The 15,823-nt window shown below is 39.3% G+C and overlaps 1 protein-coding gene across 1 annotated transcript in view; it reads left to right on the forward strand.

Moving 5' to 3' along the window:
• The window catches only part of PLPPR5 (phospholipid phosphatase related 5), a 119,471-nt gene that overhangs the window by 54,149 nt on the left and 49,499 nt on the right, over positions 1-15,823 (forward strand). The window contains exon 3 of the mRNA XM_081486528.1: positions 2,637-2,887. Coding sequence (XP_081342654.1) covers positions 2,637-2,887 — 251 coding nt within the window. The remainder of the gene's footprint in view (positions 1-2,636; positions 2,888-15,823) is intronic.

Consider the following 15,823-nt stretch of genomic DNA (forward strand, 5'->3'; position numbering starts at 1 on the left):
CATTGGAAGGTCTGATGTTGAAGCTGAAGCTCCAATACTTTGGCCACCTCATGCGAAGAGTTGACTCATTGGAAAAGACCCTAATGCTGGGTAGGATTGGGGGTGGGAGGAGAAGGGGGACAACAGAGGATGAGATGGTTGGATGGCATCACCGACCCGATGGACATGGGTTTGGGTAGACTCCAGGAGTTGGTGATGGACAGAGAGGCCTGGCGTGCTGCAATTCATGGGGTCGCAAAGAGTCGGACACGACTGAGCGACTGAACTGAACTGAGATGTGTGACTCTTCCTTTCACTTGAATATTTAGAGGCTATTGTAGGATTTTTAATTGGCATAACCTCAATAATGTTGTGTCTTAGAGAGTGGGGAGGCTGGAGGAGAGGGAGAGAAATATAGGGGAATGAGCAGTTGGTAAAGCAGTCAGAACACACACATTTATCAAGTTCACTGCCTTACATGGGTACAGTATGTCTTGCACCCAAAGAACTACCATAGTAACATTAAAGATCATTGATCATAGATCACCAATAACAAAATAAATCATAATGAAAAACTTTGAAATATTGGGAGAATTGCTAAAATGTGACAGAGACACGCAGAGTGAGCAAATGTTATTGGAAAAATAGTGCCGGTAGACTTGCTCAACACTGGGTTGCCACAAACCTCCCATTTGTAAAAAAACCGAAAAAGTACTATCCATGAAGTCCAATAAAGTGAAGCTCAATAAAACAAGCTCTGCCTGAATGGCATAAAGTGTGCGTTTAAGCCTGTGCATGTTTCTTACTTACGTGATTTATGAGATATTTAGAAGTACTTGATTTGTTTCTTGTTTCCTTGTTTATCATGATTTGGATGTTTCTACTTTACTATAATAAAAGGGAAGCTTGTAAGAAAAGCATTACTATAGAATAGAACATCACTCTTTTTTAGTGACTTTATTCTGGAGGTCACACTCCAGTGTATCTGGAGGATACACTCTTGGGATCTCACTTTAATAAGTATCTTTGTAGTCAACTTCAATGTTGGACTTGGGCCTGATGCACTATTTTAATTCTGAAGCACATTTGGGAGCTTTATAAGTATCAAGAGACATTTCCATATCCTTATCAAATATTCCTCTCTAGACAGGAAAACTTATTATACCAGATAAAAAGAATGGTTTGGTTAAATAAAATGAGTACATCTTAGCCTGGATTTCAAGAGAAGAGAGATGAACATTTGCCATTTAGGTTCCCATGCTAGACCATGAGATTTGAAAGGTGAGGGTATATACAATAACATTTTATTGAGCTTCATTCTCTTCTATTTCTCTGCCTCTGCCAAATTTCTGATTTTAATAACATTTACTTGTATGACTCATGGAATGCTGGTAAGATGAAAAGAAAGCTCTCCCTTATAAATGTTTTCAATAAAGAACTAAGGTCTTTGTTTCATTGTGGGTTATATACACATGGAGTTTTGCTGTGTGTGGGTTTGGGTGTTAGAACCTTTTATAATCTTATATAATGCTTTGAAAATGAAAAGGATAGTCATGTATCTAATCCTGGAAAAATATTTTTTTCCTGCTGATTTGCAATACAACAGTCAATAATTATGTAAAGCCTTAGGAAACAAACTAGAAATACATGACAAAGAAAAAAAGCATCTAATTATCATAATAGAATTATATGCCTTTTTAATGAACCAGCTGTTTGGGAAGTAGTATTTTGGTATAGTTTTAAAATGTCCTTGATGGATTTTATTATAAAAAATCATAAAAGAATGGATTTCTTTACATTGATACCACATCCTTGTAGATTGTAGCTGTAAGTTTGACAATGATGCCAAACAATCTGTTTTGCCTTTCTTACCTAAATGGAGAGATAAGTTTTGGCATTAGTGGCCAATTGTATTGAATTTAGAAAATAGTTTTGGTTTTTGAGTAAATTGACATATTCCTTACAAAAAAGGGGAAATTTATGTACTTAATTTTTTATGTTTAGGTAAACAAAGCAAGTCAATTTTAATATTGTGAAGATAATTTAAAAATTATAATCTAACTGCTTTATTATTTACTAAATTGTCCCAAACTTGAGAAACTGAAACTCAATACATGAAAGATAAGCTGAGACTTAGCTGTTACATGATTTTTTAAAACTGATGGCCTAGGATTTTGCTAATTGGCACTTCCAGCTGAGTTAATATTAGTTAGAATGGGCTTAAGAGGTATAATTAAAGGGAGATGACTGCTCTGTGTTATGTTAGTAAGATATTCAAAAATAGAGAAAAAAGAAAAATTGCTAACATTAGTAGAAGGTGATAGACTGAACCCTCTCAAGGGAAACACGTCTCCATTTAAAAAATCACATTACCCAAACACAGTCTTAGAATATATTTTCTTCTTTTATCTTAGATCTTATAAACCTGCCATGCATAAAAATGTAGCCAGTGGCAGACAACTCAATATGTGAAATAATTTAACACTCCCACTACTTCAGAAAGCAAAGGGGGAAGCTGGAGGGAGTGAAATGGAAGGAACCATATATATGGATTGTATGAACTATTCTATAGTTTCTAAAATGTTTCCATGTTGGTTTATTGTAAACTGAACCACAACAAACCAAAGGGTTTAAAATGGTGTGTTTTTCTTCCTCAGGAATTTATACATTTGGACTGTTTGCAACAGATATCTTTGTAAACGCTGGGCAAGTTGTCACAGGAAACCTGGCTCCCCATTTTCTTGCCCTGTGTAAACCCAACTACACGGCACTTGGGTGTCAGCAATATACGCAGTTCATCAGTGGGGAAGAAGCCTGCACGGGCAACCCAGATCTCATCATGAGAGCAAGGAAGACATTTCCATCCAAAGAAGCGGCTCTCAGCGTCTATGCAGCTATGTATCTGACAGTAAGTAAGGATTAGAAGCCATTCTTAATTTGTCTTTCTGGTAGCTCTCCCAAAGTAGAAATTATTTCTCCCTGCCATAATGGAAGTCACATTAACAGTTTTCTGCAGGCTATTTAATTTATCTTTAATAATAGCTGTTGGTACTGTGACTAAAATTAAGTCAGTTGACTCTCATGAGATTATGTGTGGGTAGTTGATTGTATTAAAAAATATAGCCATTAGCATTTCCATTTGAGAATATGTTTGTCTTTATATTAAATAGGGCTTAATGGAGACAAATTTGTCCTATGCAGTCCTTATAAACTTATTAAAGTGCTATTAAGAGAACTACCAAGGCCTCTTTGCTGCCTACTCAACTTCCAGTGTTCTCTGGTGAAGGTAGGGAAAGAGGCACTCTTTTTCTAGAAAGTTCTTCTTTATTGGTAACTCTATCATCTTAGTACCTCAACCACTGTTTTAGTATTTTGTTGTAGAACTAACCAAAATGCCCTTACAAATTATACACGTTTTATTTATTCTTGAGTATTTGCCGTCATTCTAGTGGTAAGAGCCAGACCGTAAGTGCAGCTGTCTTAGGACGTTTAGGTGGAAGGAAGTGGTCACCACTGAGTGCATTGATGATGGGCAGGAGTAGGAAGAAGAGCAGCCTTGGCAGGCAGTTCTTGTCTCCAGCGTTTGTATCCATCATTCTTACCCTCTATCTATCACCAGAGGCTGCCTTGAAGCTATAAAGTTGCACTCCGAAAGTGTTCTTTGAAGACTTTTTCTTAGCTCCAGTAAGAAGTGCAGAACATTTTTCCTTTAGGAGTTCTCCTAGTCAATGGTGCCAGTAACTACTTCTGATTTCAGCTCATTGACAAGAGATCTCAGGGCCAATGTCAAGCCAAATTTGACTAATTTCTAATTGCTTGAAAAAACTCAGAATTATTTTTCCCCTCAAAGAACTATTCAATTATGGAAATGTTTCTAATGTTCCTAATGTAAGCTTGTCAGTTTATCTCTAAAAGAAAGACTATTTCCTGTGACACCTCTGCTTGATATTGGAAATGAAGATTTCCAGATAAAAGACAATTTAAGAGTAGAACTATAGCATCGTATATAACACTCACAATGGCAGAGTCATTTTGGAGGTCATAAGGGTGTGCGTTTTAACATTTTTAAAGTGTTTTAGTCAAGCTAATTCTACCATTCACTTCTTGGACTTTAAAAGAAATCCCATCAGGAAAATTTTTATAGCATTAAGGACCAAATCGCATTCTATCCATTTTCTCTTCTGTACAATTTTCCAGTTACAACTCTCTTCTTACCCTCATACTGCTCCCAACACGGTTCCTCTAATTGCCCCTGATTTCTTTAGCCCATTACTTTTGCTTTCTGCTACACATTTTAAGGTACTTCTAGACTTGATATAAAATCTTCTAATCCATGTGTGTTCTTTCTTAGTCACTAAATTGCTTGGCTGTTTGTTCCACCTCCCCTAGAAGGTGGAGCAGTTAGCCTTAATATGAAGATTTAAAACTTGTGTGAATCAGGAACAGTAAAATATTTTTCATTCATTGTCATCACATCTAAATCTTATGTTTGTATTTGTATCTGGGTATTAATTGTAAAGGTCTTCCCTAGTGGTTCAGATGGTAAAGAATCTGCCTGCAATACAAGAGACCTGGGTTCGATCCTTGGGTTGGGAAGATCCCCTGGAGAAGGAAATGGTAACACACTCCAGTATTCTTGCCTGGGGAATCCCATGGACAGATGAACCTGGCAGGTTATACAGTTCATGGGGTTGCAAAGAGTCGGACACGACTAAGCAACTAACACATATTAATTGTAAACACATCTTGCGTATAGACATGTGACCAAGCCAGTGACTTGAGACAAATTCCAGAATACTCTCAGACCCCAAATACTGTTACACGATTATCTTAGCACTAATATAGATTTTGTTGCGTGATCAGGGTATGCCAATGGTAGTGCATGTGTTAGTGTAGTGAAACACTTGGTGTTTTTATTCTGCCAAAATGCCAAAATAGTGTGTCTGCTGGCATTTGTTTAGCAACTTCTTATCTGTTTTTTGTTTGTTTTACCAACTTACTTAAAGGCATTTATTTAATCTACGTCTGAATTATAAGTCACACTTTTCTAGTCTAGACTTGGGGCTTCCCAGGTTGACACAGTGGTCAAGAATCCACCTGTCAATACAGGAGACACCGGAGATGCAGGTTCAATCCCTGGGTTGGGAAGATCCCATGGAGGAGTAATGGCAACCCACACCAGTATTCCTGCCTGAAAATCCTGTGGACAGAGGACCCTTGCAGGCTACAGTCCATGGGGTCTCAAAGAGTCGGGCACACTAAGTGACTGAGCACACACGCACGCACTGCTCTAGTCTGTAACGAACACTCGGAGATGTTTTAACAACAGTAATAATAATTATTATTAGCAAACATTTATTGAGCATTTAGTATATACCAGGCACTAGTACTTGACTTTTATTTATTTAATACTTGACTAGTTCTTATTTATTTTAAAATTTCTTTATTATTTTTACTATTTGTGTAATAGTTGATTATTTATCACTGGAGAAGAGAATGGCGACCCACTCCAGTATTCTTGCCTGGAGAATCCCATGGACAGAGGAGCCTGGCGGGCTACAGTCCATGGGGTCACACAGAGTTGGACACGACTGAAGCAACTAAGCAGCAGCAACAGCCCTAATGTGTGTGTGGTTAGCTGAATTCTCTCCTGGTCCTACATAACTAACCTCTGCATCCATAAAAGTTAAAACCAAAGGTTCAGGCAGTAGATATGTTCAGAGGAAAAAAAAAATGTAATAACAATCTAGCACTCAGAAATCTTCTATCATTAAACAGTGGTTCAGACTAAAAATCAGGATTCCTGCTTGTAATTACATTGAAAGGTACTGCTGTCTTTTTAACAATAGATTCTGTTCTCTGCTAACTGCTTTTCTCTCTTTTCCACCACCCCTTTGTGTGTGTGTGAGCGTGGGTGGCTGCTATGGCAACCCTGAATATAACTCCTACTGCAAATGGAGGCAGTACAGTCAGGATTTGCTGTTATATTTGAACCTATACACATGCATATATTTTCTCCAGCTTCACTGGAGACACCTTGGGAAAACTTTATAATAAAAATGTTGAGGTGTTTCAACAGGAAATGCTTGCCAGAATTTTTACACGTAGATGAATAGTGCAAAACAGCCATATTTTCAGTATTCTCTATGGAAACAGGCTTATTGCTATATTTAGGCAGAGATATATTTGTTTATTGTGGTGAAGGTGTTATAAACATATGTAAACACATAAATAAAAATAAATGGGCCCTATTAGGAAGTATGCAAATAAGAATTGAAGAACATTTTCCTGATGCTTCTCTTTGTGGATTAATAAATAAAATGAAGGAACTTGAACTCTCCCTTAGCATCTGACTTTAATTAAGGCTGTGGGGATAATTTGATCACAGAGTTGTTATCTTTTGCTTTTCTGAGAACTTTCAGGGAAGAAAATCCTATGCCTATTTTTGCAAATGCTGTCGGTTTCCCAGGAAAAAATTCTGGAGGTTATTTAACCTTCAACAATTAAATTTATAATTCAGTGTTGAGTTGCATTAAAATAATATTTAAATTAAGCTTTGTGACATTTCTTTTCATATAAAATGGATAAAACTTTTTTCAGTCAAAATCAAATAAACTCCAGAATTGGAATGAGACATAATGTTTGATGACTTTCCAGTTAACCTCATAAACCATTGAAACAAAAAGTCATCGAATGGTCTCTCTAGATCACTTCCAATTCTGACCTCAGGTTTTCTGAAAATATTTTTTTTAAAAAAGGGAAGGGTCAACTTTATTTATTAGTCTTTTTGCATTATCTTTTGCTGCTTAACAAACCACCCTAAACCTCGTCCAGAATTTGGGGAAGCATGCCCGTTTTTGAAGCAGTTGACTCCATGAGACTGTCTAGTTGGGGACAGTGTTTGGAGAAAAGATTGGGGAAGGTAAAAAGAAAATCTCTGAACTGTCTTCACAAATTTGTCTTCACCGGCTGGTGACACCTGGTTGACGTCAGAAAGCCATTCCTGTAAATCATCCCCATCAGGAGTAATTTAACACTGAAATGTATAAGGTCCCTGAGCTCCAGATCTCAAATGAGCAAAATTGTGTCTGTTAGACAATACATCAAACAGTATTTAATGAGCATCCACTCATAACATGGCTTCTATGCTGTCACGACCACTGGTGCCACACTGTTATTAGTCGATTGACATTTCTGTTGTGAGCCTTCAACTATGTGTTAATTGGTATTGGGTGGGGGAAGGAACTAAAGATATCTTCCAAGTACCCATTGGGTTCCACCATTTTCACCACCATAGACCCCTTTTATAGTTTACCTTTTCCCTCCCACCTACCACTCCTCCATGAACTCCATGTTTTTAAATGTTCTGTTTAACATAGTAACACTTTCCCATCCCAACTTAAGCCCAGATATTAAACAATGGTCCATAATAATAAAAATGTAATATGAGGCTTGAAACTGCACAATGCAGTTGTTAAAACTGCATACATACAATTATTAAATAACAAGCAGTAAATAATTGAAGACACATGGATACTCTGCTCCTTCTCCATAATTTTACCTGGCTTCTGTAAGTGATACTTTTATCTGGGTATTCTGTGATTGACCCATAGGTCAATCCATAGATTTGTAGTGGCATCTGGTTCTCTGGTTACATCTCAAAAATTCCTGTGTATTCCACGTATCAGAACCACTCAGCAGCATGAGATCACCAATGCTGCCAACTGACTTAGGATAGTTCCAGCCAAAAGCAAACAGTACTGACATTTCAGTTAGTGCATGTTGGCTTATTATGGGTAAATATACTATTCTATTAAGCTCTTTGAAATATTGAAAAATACGTCATAGAATTTCATTAATATGTCTGGGGTTTCTTAGGTGTGACCAAACTCCAGTTTGGGGATTGCTGGCAGCCTTTGGATATTCTAATTAGGAAAATAGGACTTACTATCATTGGACAATATAAGATAGCCAGGGCTCCATTATGACTTCTGTAGTCCCTAGCACTTGGATGTGTGCCTTCATGGGCCACTTCTGCCATTAAAAAGTATGTTCATGTATGCTAAGTAGCTTCAGTCATGTCTCACTCTTTGTGACCCTATGGACTGTAGCCTGCCAGGCTCCTCTTTCCATGGGGTTTTCCAGGCAAGAATACTGGAGTGGGTTGCCATTTCCTCCTCGAGGGTATCTTCATGACTCAGGGATCGAACTGGCATCTATTATGTTTCCTGCATTGGCAGGTAGGTTCTTTACCACTAGCACCACCTGAGAACCCCCTAAAAATATATATATGTGGGCTTCCCTGGTGGATCAGCCATAAAGAATCAGCCTGCCAATGCAGACAGAAGACATGGGTTCGATCCCTGGGTCAAGAAGATCCCCTGGAGAAGGAATCGGCAACGCACTCCAGTATTCTTGCCTGGAAAATTCCATGGACAGAGGAGCCTAATGGGCTACAGTCCTTGGGGTTACAAAAGACTCAGACATAACTAGCAACTGAACAGCAACAACAGCATGTGTTGACTTCATTGCTATAAAAACAAATTTACAAATAATATATGTTGAATATTTTATTTATTGTTCAATTTTCCTTCTGGTTTTAATATTAAGACAATTTCATAGGTCCCTACAAGTATCACTGTGCCTACTGGATACATTTTTCCTGTGGATGGTACACACATAATAAAGTTCTGATTGAAATGTGATTGTTTACTTGGTAATGACAGTGGGAGCCTCTGAGTCAGATGATATGAAATGTATAGATTGGAGCAGCTGGGGGTCCTTCAGCACTTTCTCTTAGAGTCCAAGAGGGAAGAGGTCACTATTGGCAAGCACCGTGGGGAGTGCTTCAGAAGTAAGTGGTACTTGGGATGGGTCTTGAAGGTGAATATGATTTGAATAGGTAAAGAAGAATCATTCCAGGTAAGGGGACAAGGAGAGCAAAGGCCAGGAGCCAAAAACAGCAGATACACTTTGGAGGGACTGAGGGAGGGTACCTCTCATAATGAGTATATGGTGGGGGTGGGATTGTGGGGTTTAAGAATTAGCAAGGATAAATAAATCAGAAAGACCTTGTAAACCAACCTGAGACTTCATGCTCGAGTTAATAAGCAAATAAATGCCATACAGAAGCAGTTCTTTAGAATGATTCTATTTACTGCAATTCCTGTAAATATATATTGAATACCTAGAATGCATCAAGCCTGTACATGCTGATGTAAACTCCTTCTGAAGTTTAAAATGGTCTAATAGAGAGGAAAGTGAAAGTTGCTCAGCTGTGTCCAACTCTTTGCGACCCCATGGACTATACATTGGCTCTCCATCTGTTTTGCTCTGAGGGAAGGCTATGATCTGTAAGTCATCTCTAAAACTTTCAGCTGGTCAAATCCCCTTGACTGTCACTCAGGCCTCTGCATTATTATAATAACTGAGACACTCCCTCCCACCCCACCCCTGCTTCTGATGGTTAAGCACCATAACTGGCTTCTGTTTCTTCAGGTTCCCCATCATCCACATGGGTATTGGGGAACCCAGATCTGTGATAGACTCTTCTACCATCAGTCCTGGCTGCACAGGAGGGGTGCTGCTGGGCTTTTGCATCGTGCTGGTGGCCCTCTTGCTGACACTTTCCTGACACCTCAATGAATTGCTCATCACCTAGGTCCTCCCATGGTGCAGAACCCTCTAGCAGGCCTTTGTGATCATATCATATTTTCTTCCAGCAGTGTCCATTTCTTTGAGACTTCTCATTCCTTCCTTCTCCAACTGCCAAGGCAATTCAGGCATATCAGCTTTATTAAGAGAAAGCAGTCATTTTCTGGCTTTTAGGAGCCAGCCCAGCAAGGTGTTTTTACTGTCCTCTGGAGCCTTGCAAGAGTGTTAAATCCTAAGTGCTCAGGGAAAGTATCCCTATGTCAACAAACATTTGCTTATCCTTTTTCTGTTTCATTCTTATTGATAAAGTCCCCTCAAAATCTAGCCCTCTAGGTCTGCCCTGCCTCCAGCTTGTGTGTGCTGGCTGATTCCTGCAGCTTCTTAAGGGCAGAGTCTATCTGCTTCTCATCAGGTTCCTCACATCCTGGGCAACTTAGTCCTAGTCATTGGCCTGGCAGTCAGGAGGAGCAGTGGGGGCAGATCATGAGGGAGCCCCCAGTGCATTGGGGGAGAGTGACTTCTTATTTCCCCAGTCATGCATCTTGGCATGGGTAGGCTGAGGGCGTACTAGCATTTTGTAGGTAGAGGTGGGCCACATCTGAAGGCTCTAAGGGTTTACAGCAGTCTCGTTAATCAAAATCTTCAGTCATATCCACCCAGATGTCCCTGTCCTTTGTGTTAAGGTCTCAGATTTTCCACACCAGGGTCCTGACCTTGTGTGCATAATAGACCTGTCTTAGCTGAGCACTCAGTCATCTTTGAAGGTCCCCTGACTCTTAGTTAGTAAGTCATAAGTTGGTCTTCAGCTTTTTCTACTCTCACATTACAGAATAAACAACCTCTTTCTAGGTTACCAAAGAGGCTCTCTGGCCTCCACACTCAATTTTCATTTGTTTGTTAACTCCCCTCAGCTTTTCATTTTCTCTCTGTAGGGTACCAGCAAGACTTAATAACAATCAGCCAATTTTATTATCCCTGAAGGCATTGTTTCCTTGATTCCTCAATTGCTTGAATCATTGACCTGGCCAACACCTTCCTCCCACCTAGAGGGACCAACCACCAGGCTTCAGACTTTCAGTGCTTAAATCAGGGATGTTTGTGTAAACCAGAATGAGTTGCTTAGCCCAGGGGCCCCCAACCTCCAGAATCTAATGCCTGATGATCCAAGCTGAAGCTAATGTAATAATAATAGAAATAAAGTACACAATAAATGTAATGCACTTGAATCATCTTGAAACCATTCCCCCTCCTCCTGGTCCATGGAAAAATTGACTTCTGTGAAGCCAGTCCCAGGTGCCAAAACGGTTGGGGACTGATAAGTTAGCCTGTTCCTACCAGAGCATTCTTCCAAGCCACTACTGATAACTTTTAGCAATTGCATAGCTACCTGGTGGACTGTCTGTGCCTCACACACCATGTAGGCTGGGGCCCTTGTTTCCAGCCAGGATATGTTCCAAAACGCATCTCCCCTCCTGCTCTCTTAGACCAGCCCTGGTACTGACTCCATTAGTTAGGATTCTCCAAGAAGTGAAAGAGATTTATTGGAGGGTTGGAGAGGGGCAATATTTGCAAAAGTTAGAGGAAAGATGCAAGATTGGATAGGGAGAGTCTTAGCCAGTTCTGAGCAGAGGTTGTCCATTAAAAGAGTCCACATTGGGCATAAATGGGCAGGCCTTAGAACCCATGCTATGTTTAGTCATTGACCGGGGGCTGGCCAGGAAGACTGTGGCCTCTGTTCAAACACTATGGTGAATCAAACTGCTTTAAAGGCAGAGCCTCTCAGCTCACTGCTCTCCTAACAGCACAATAGCTTGATCTTTGCTGAGATGAGATCAGAGGAACTTACCTCTCTGGCTGCCACACGGCTTTCATCTAGTGCTAACTTACAGAGGTTCTCATAAAAGAATGCACAGCAAGGGGTTAAGAGTGTGCTGTATTGTCTTCTGTGGTCCTCTCTGTGCCAAATGTATTTGCATTTGAAGTTCCATAATGTATAGGAAAAATTATAATTCTGTAATTTCAGTCATCCAACTTCTCCTAAATTGATGGATGCTATAGTTCAAATCCTAAAGGAAATCAGTCCTGAATATTCATTGGAAGGACTGATGTTGAAGCTGAAACTCCAATACTTTGGCCACTTGATATGAAGAGCTGACTCATTTGAAAAGACCCTGATGCTAGGAAAAATTGAAGGCGGGAGGAGAAGGGGATGACAGAGGATGAGATGGTTGGATGGCATCACCAACTCAATGGACATGAGTTTGAGTAAACTCCGGGAGTAGGTGATGGACAGGGAGGCCTGGTGTGCTGCAGTCCGTGGGGTCACAAAGAGTCGGACACGACTGAGCAACTAAACTGAACTGATAGTTCAAATCAAGGAGATTCTTGGCACATCTTTCACTGTATTACAAAAGACATTACCTTCTCCTGTGAACATAGTCTGCTTTGAACCTTTTGTTTGTTTATGCCATGTAAAGAAAATTTTGAAAGGAGAACAAAGGACTTCAAATAACAAATAGAAATTCTTCTATAATAGTGTAGAAATTTAGAGTATAAAAATAATAACTATTATTATGGCATGTTACTGGGCTAAATGTTTTACAGATAGTATATTTACTGCTTTCTTTCCTTTGTCAAACATATTAATGAGGCATCTTTTTGTATATAGGAATGTGTGCTTTTAGCTTATGTGCAATGTAGGAAAATGTGATTTCCTGAGACATGGTAAAATCTCCACCATCAAAAAATAAAACCAACAACCCTACATCACCATCCATAAATTTGAACTAACTTCTCATTTCTGGAAGACTGCATCTAGAAAGACTAATTGATACTTCCTCACCTTATAAACTAGTTATTATGTAGGTTTTGTTCTTCTCTGCCCCAGCTACACTCTACCTAAACTACTCTTTAGACTTCATCCACTAGAGATCTTATCAAAAGCCTCTTGAACCCTTGTCTTTCTGACCATTTCAACATTACTAAGACTCTTGATCACCCCCTTCTATCTGAACTTTTCTTTTTTTAAACTTTGGGAACATTTTATTTTCTAAATTGGCCACCTCCCTTATTAAAAGTGCTTTACTACAGTGTCATAAAACCACCTGCTAGCGTTTACCAGACTTCCATTCTTGACCTCTTTTTGTTCCCTCAGTTATCCCTCTCATGGGTGATCTCATTCATTGCCACTTCCATGTCTTTTCAAGTGAACCCTAAAGCTCCTTCCCTGGCCTTACCTTTCTCCTGAACTCCGAGTTTATTCTTAACTTGAACATAAATATATTGTGTTTCATCAGCTCCTTAAATTCTGCATTTCAGAAATCGAAATCATGACCTGCCATTGCTCCAAACTAGCTACTGCTTTTGTATCTTCTGATTTGATTATTGGCATTCCTACTGTCTCAGTTACCCAAGTGAAACCTCTGAGTCATCCTCAACTCCTCCCACTTCCATACCCCCACATCCAGATGTCTGATTAATTATGTTGGTTCCACATTTGAAAGATCTCTCAAATTTAGACTTGTCTTCTCCACCCTGCCCCTCATACTTCTCCTTGAACGCGGTTCCTTTAAGTCACTCACCTTGACTATTGCAGTAGCCTCCCGAAGAATCTTCCTAAGAAAGTTTTTCACTCACCCCATTCATTTTACACTGTGCCACTAGAGTAACACTCCTAAAGTAGTAGTTTAAACAAGTCTATTTTTGCACAAAAGCCCTTCATAGCCTCCCCTCATCAACCCTTCAAGGATCACACCCCCATATGTGGCATATGAGACCTTCTTCCTCCTGGCTAAGCTTGTGTTCCCTTCTGCCATAGACTGAATTGTGTCCCCTGAAAAATTCCTATTGTTGTTTAGTCGCTAAGTCGTGTCCAACTGTTTGAGACTCCATGAACTGCAGCATGCCAGGCTTCCCTGTCCTTCACTATCTCCCTGAATTTTCTCAAACTCATGTGCATTGAGTCAGTGATGTCATCCAACTATCTCATCCTCTGTCATCTTCTCCTCCTGCCCTCAGTCTTTCCCAGCATCAGGGTCTTTTCCAATAAATCGGCTCTTCACATCAGGTAGCCAAATATTGGCAGTTCAGCTTCAGCATCAGTCTTCCAAATGAATATTCAGGGTTGATTTCCTTTAGAGTTGATTGATTTGATCTCCTTGCTGTCCAGGGGACTCTCAAGAGTCTTCTCCAGCACCACAATTCAAAGGCATCAGTTCTTCAGTGTTCAGCTTTCTTTATGGTCCAACTCTCATATTCATATATGATTACTGGAAAAACCACAGCTTTCACTATATGGACTTTTGTCTGTAAAATTCACATGTTGAAGCCCTAACCTCCACTTGATGGCATTGGAAGAGGGGCGTTTGGGAGATAATTAGGTTTAGATGAGATCCTCAAGATGGGATTAGTTCCCTTATAAGAAAAGACACCAGAGAGCTTGCTCTTTCTGTGTGCCACACAAAGACACAGTAAGAAACCAGCTTTCTATAAACAAGGAGGAAAGCTCTCATCAGAACCCAATCATTCTGACCCCTGACCTCAGACTTCCAACCTCTAGAGCTGTGAGGAAATAAATACCTGTCATTGAAGTTGTCCAGTTTCTGGTATTTTGTTATGGCAGCTTCAGCTAAGACACCTCCCTTCGTTCACCACACCCTCTTTCATGAGCTCAGTTCCCAGGTCACATGAAGTCAGTTCACACTAGATTATCACCACTTACTAACTACAATAGTTTTTCCACTTTAGTACTTTTACCTTTGCTGTTCTCCTGATCTATTAATCCAAAGTCATGGGGTTATTTGGATTACATGATTGACACAGGTACTGAAGTTAGCACAGTTCTTGACATATAGCAAGCATTCAGGTGATCTTAAATTTCATTATGATTAATTAGTTATTGAGAGTTAGCCAAGCACCATGTTAGTCACCGAGGTGACAACAAAGAAAGGATATTTCTATCCTTCATAAGCTAGCAAAGGAGAAAAAATATATATTGTTTCAATACAAAAATGATGCCTTTTCATAATTGTTATGAGCAAAATGCTGGGGAGCAAAATGAGAATGACAGAAGCCTATATTTATCTAAATATTATTTACTTTTTGTGTGGTGAGTGGAAACAGCTGTTACATGATGGAAATGTGAGAAAATGTCTAGTAAAAGCATTTTTGTTCTTCTGGCTGATGCACAAAGTGCTGTGTGTACAATATATTTATCACGGGGGTCATACTGGAGAGAAATGGTCTCCATGTGAAACCAGCCACGGCTGCACTTAAGGGATAAGGTAAATGTGTCAGTGATGAAGGGGTTGTTATTCACAGCCAAACCATCAGTCGGCCATTGTGCTGAGGGCAGCTGAGCCACTGAGCGTATTCTGATCTTAACTGCACGTACCAGCTGGTCCTGAACACTGAGCTTGTTGTTAATTCACTTCACATTTGTGACTCCCTAGCATTACCCATTCAGGGACATCAACTACTTGATAAATTCTGTGTCTGTGATTATGTAATCTTTTGTTAGAGACCCATTAAGTATATTGTAAAGAAAATGGATGGCCACTCTTGGTTTTTCAGATGCAATGTGTTCAAGGACCTTTATTCCCACGCCCATGTTAAGCAGTAGAATTTGTTATTTCTCTCAGAAAATGTAGTTTTAATCCAAATATATCATTTTAATCCTTTAGGTTTATTCTTGGCACAGAGCAAGCACAAATCTTCATGGTGCCTTGTGATAGTAATAAAACTTGCACTACTTGGCAGATAATCGTGCTAAATCCTACAAACTGATATTGTCATTTTCATTTAACAAATGATATAATAAGATTCACAGAAATTAAGTACTCTAATGTCACAGAAATAATCAGTGGTGGATTGACATTTTAACCCAGGTCACTAAACTCCTAAAGTTGAGCTTTTCTTCCTGGTTTACACTGACTAAATATGGACTCCACCAAGTATTTAAAGGGTATCAATAAAATATGAAGCAATTGATTAACTTTTAGAGGCAAAATATTTTTAAAAGCTGTTATAATAATCAGAACCTGAAAAATGGACTAACTCTGATAGTTTAACTGAAAATTCAAGATAATTTCATAAAATCATTTTATTACATTGTGTGCTTCTTAAAACAGTAATGTATTAATGGATGTAAAAATTAGATATAAGTAAAAGATATAGATAACTATTGTTGGAC

The sequence above is a fragment of the Giraffa tippelskirchi genome, chromosome 5 (genome assembly GCF_054371585.1).
Source record: "Giraffa tippelskirchi isolate mGirTip1 chromosome 5, T2T-mGirTip1v1.2.pri, whole genome shotgun sequence".
NCBI lineage: Eukaryota > Metazoa > Chordata > Mammalia > Artiodactyla > Giraffidae > Giraffa > Giraffa tippelskirchi.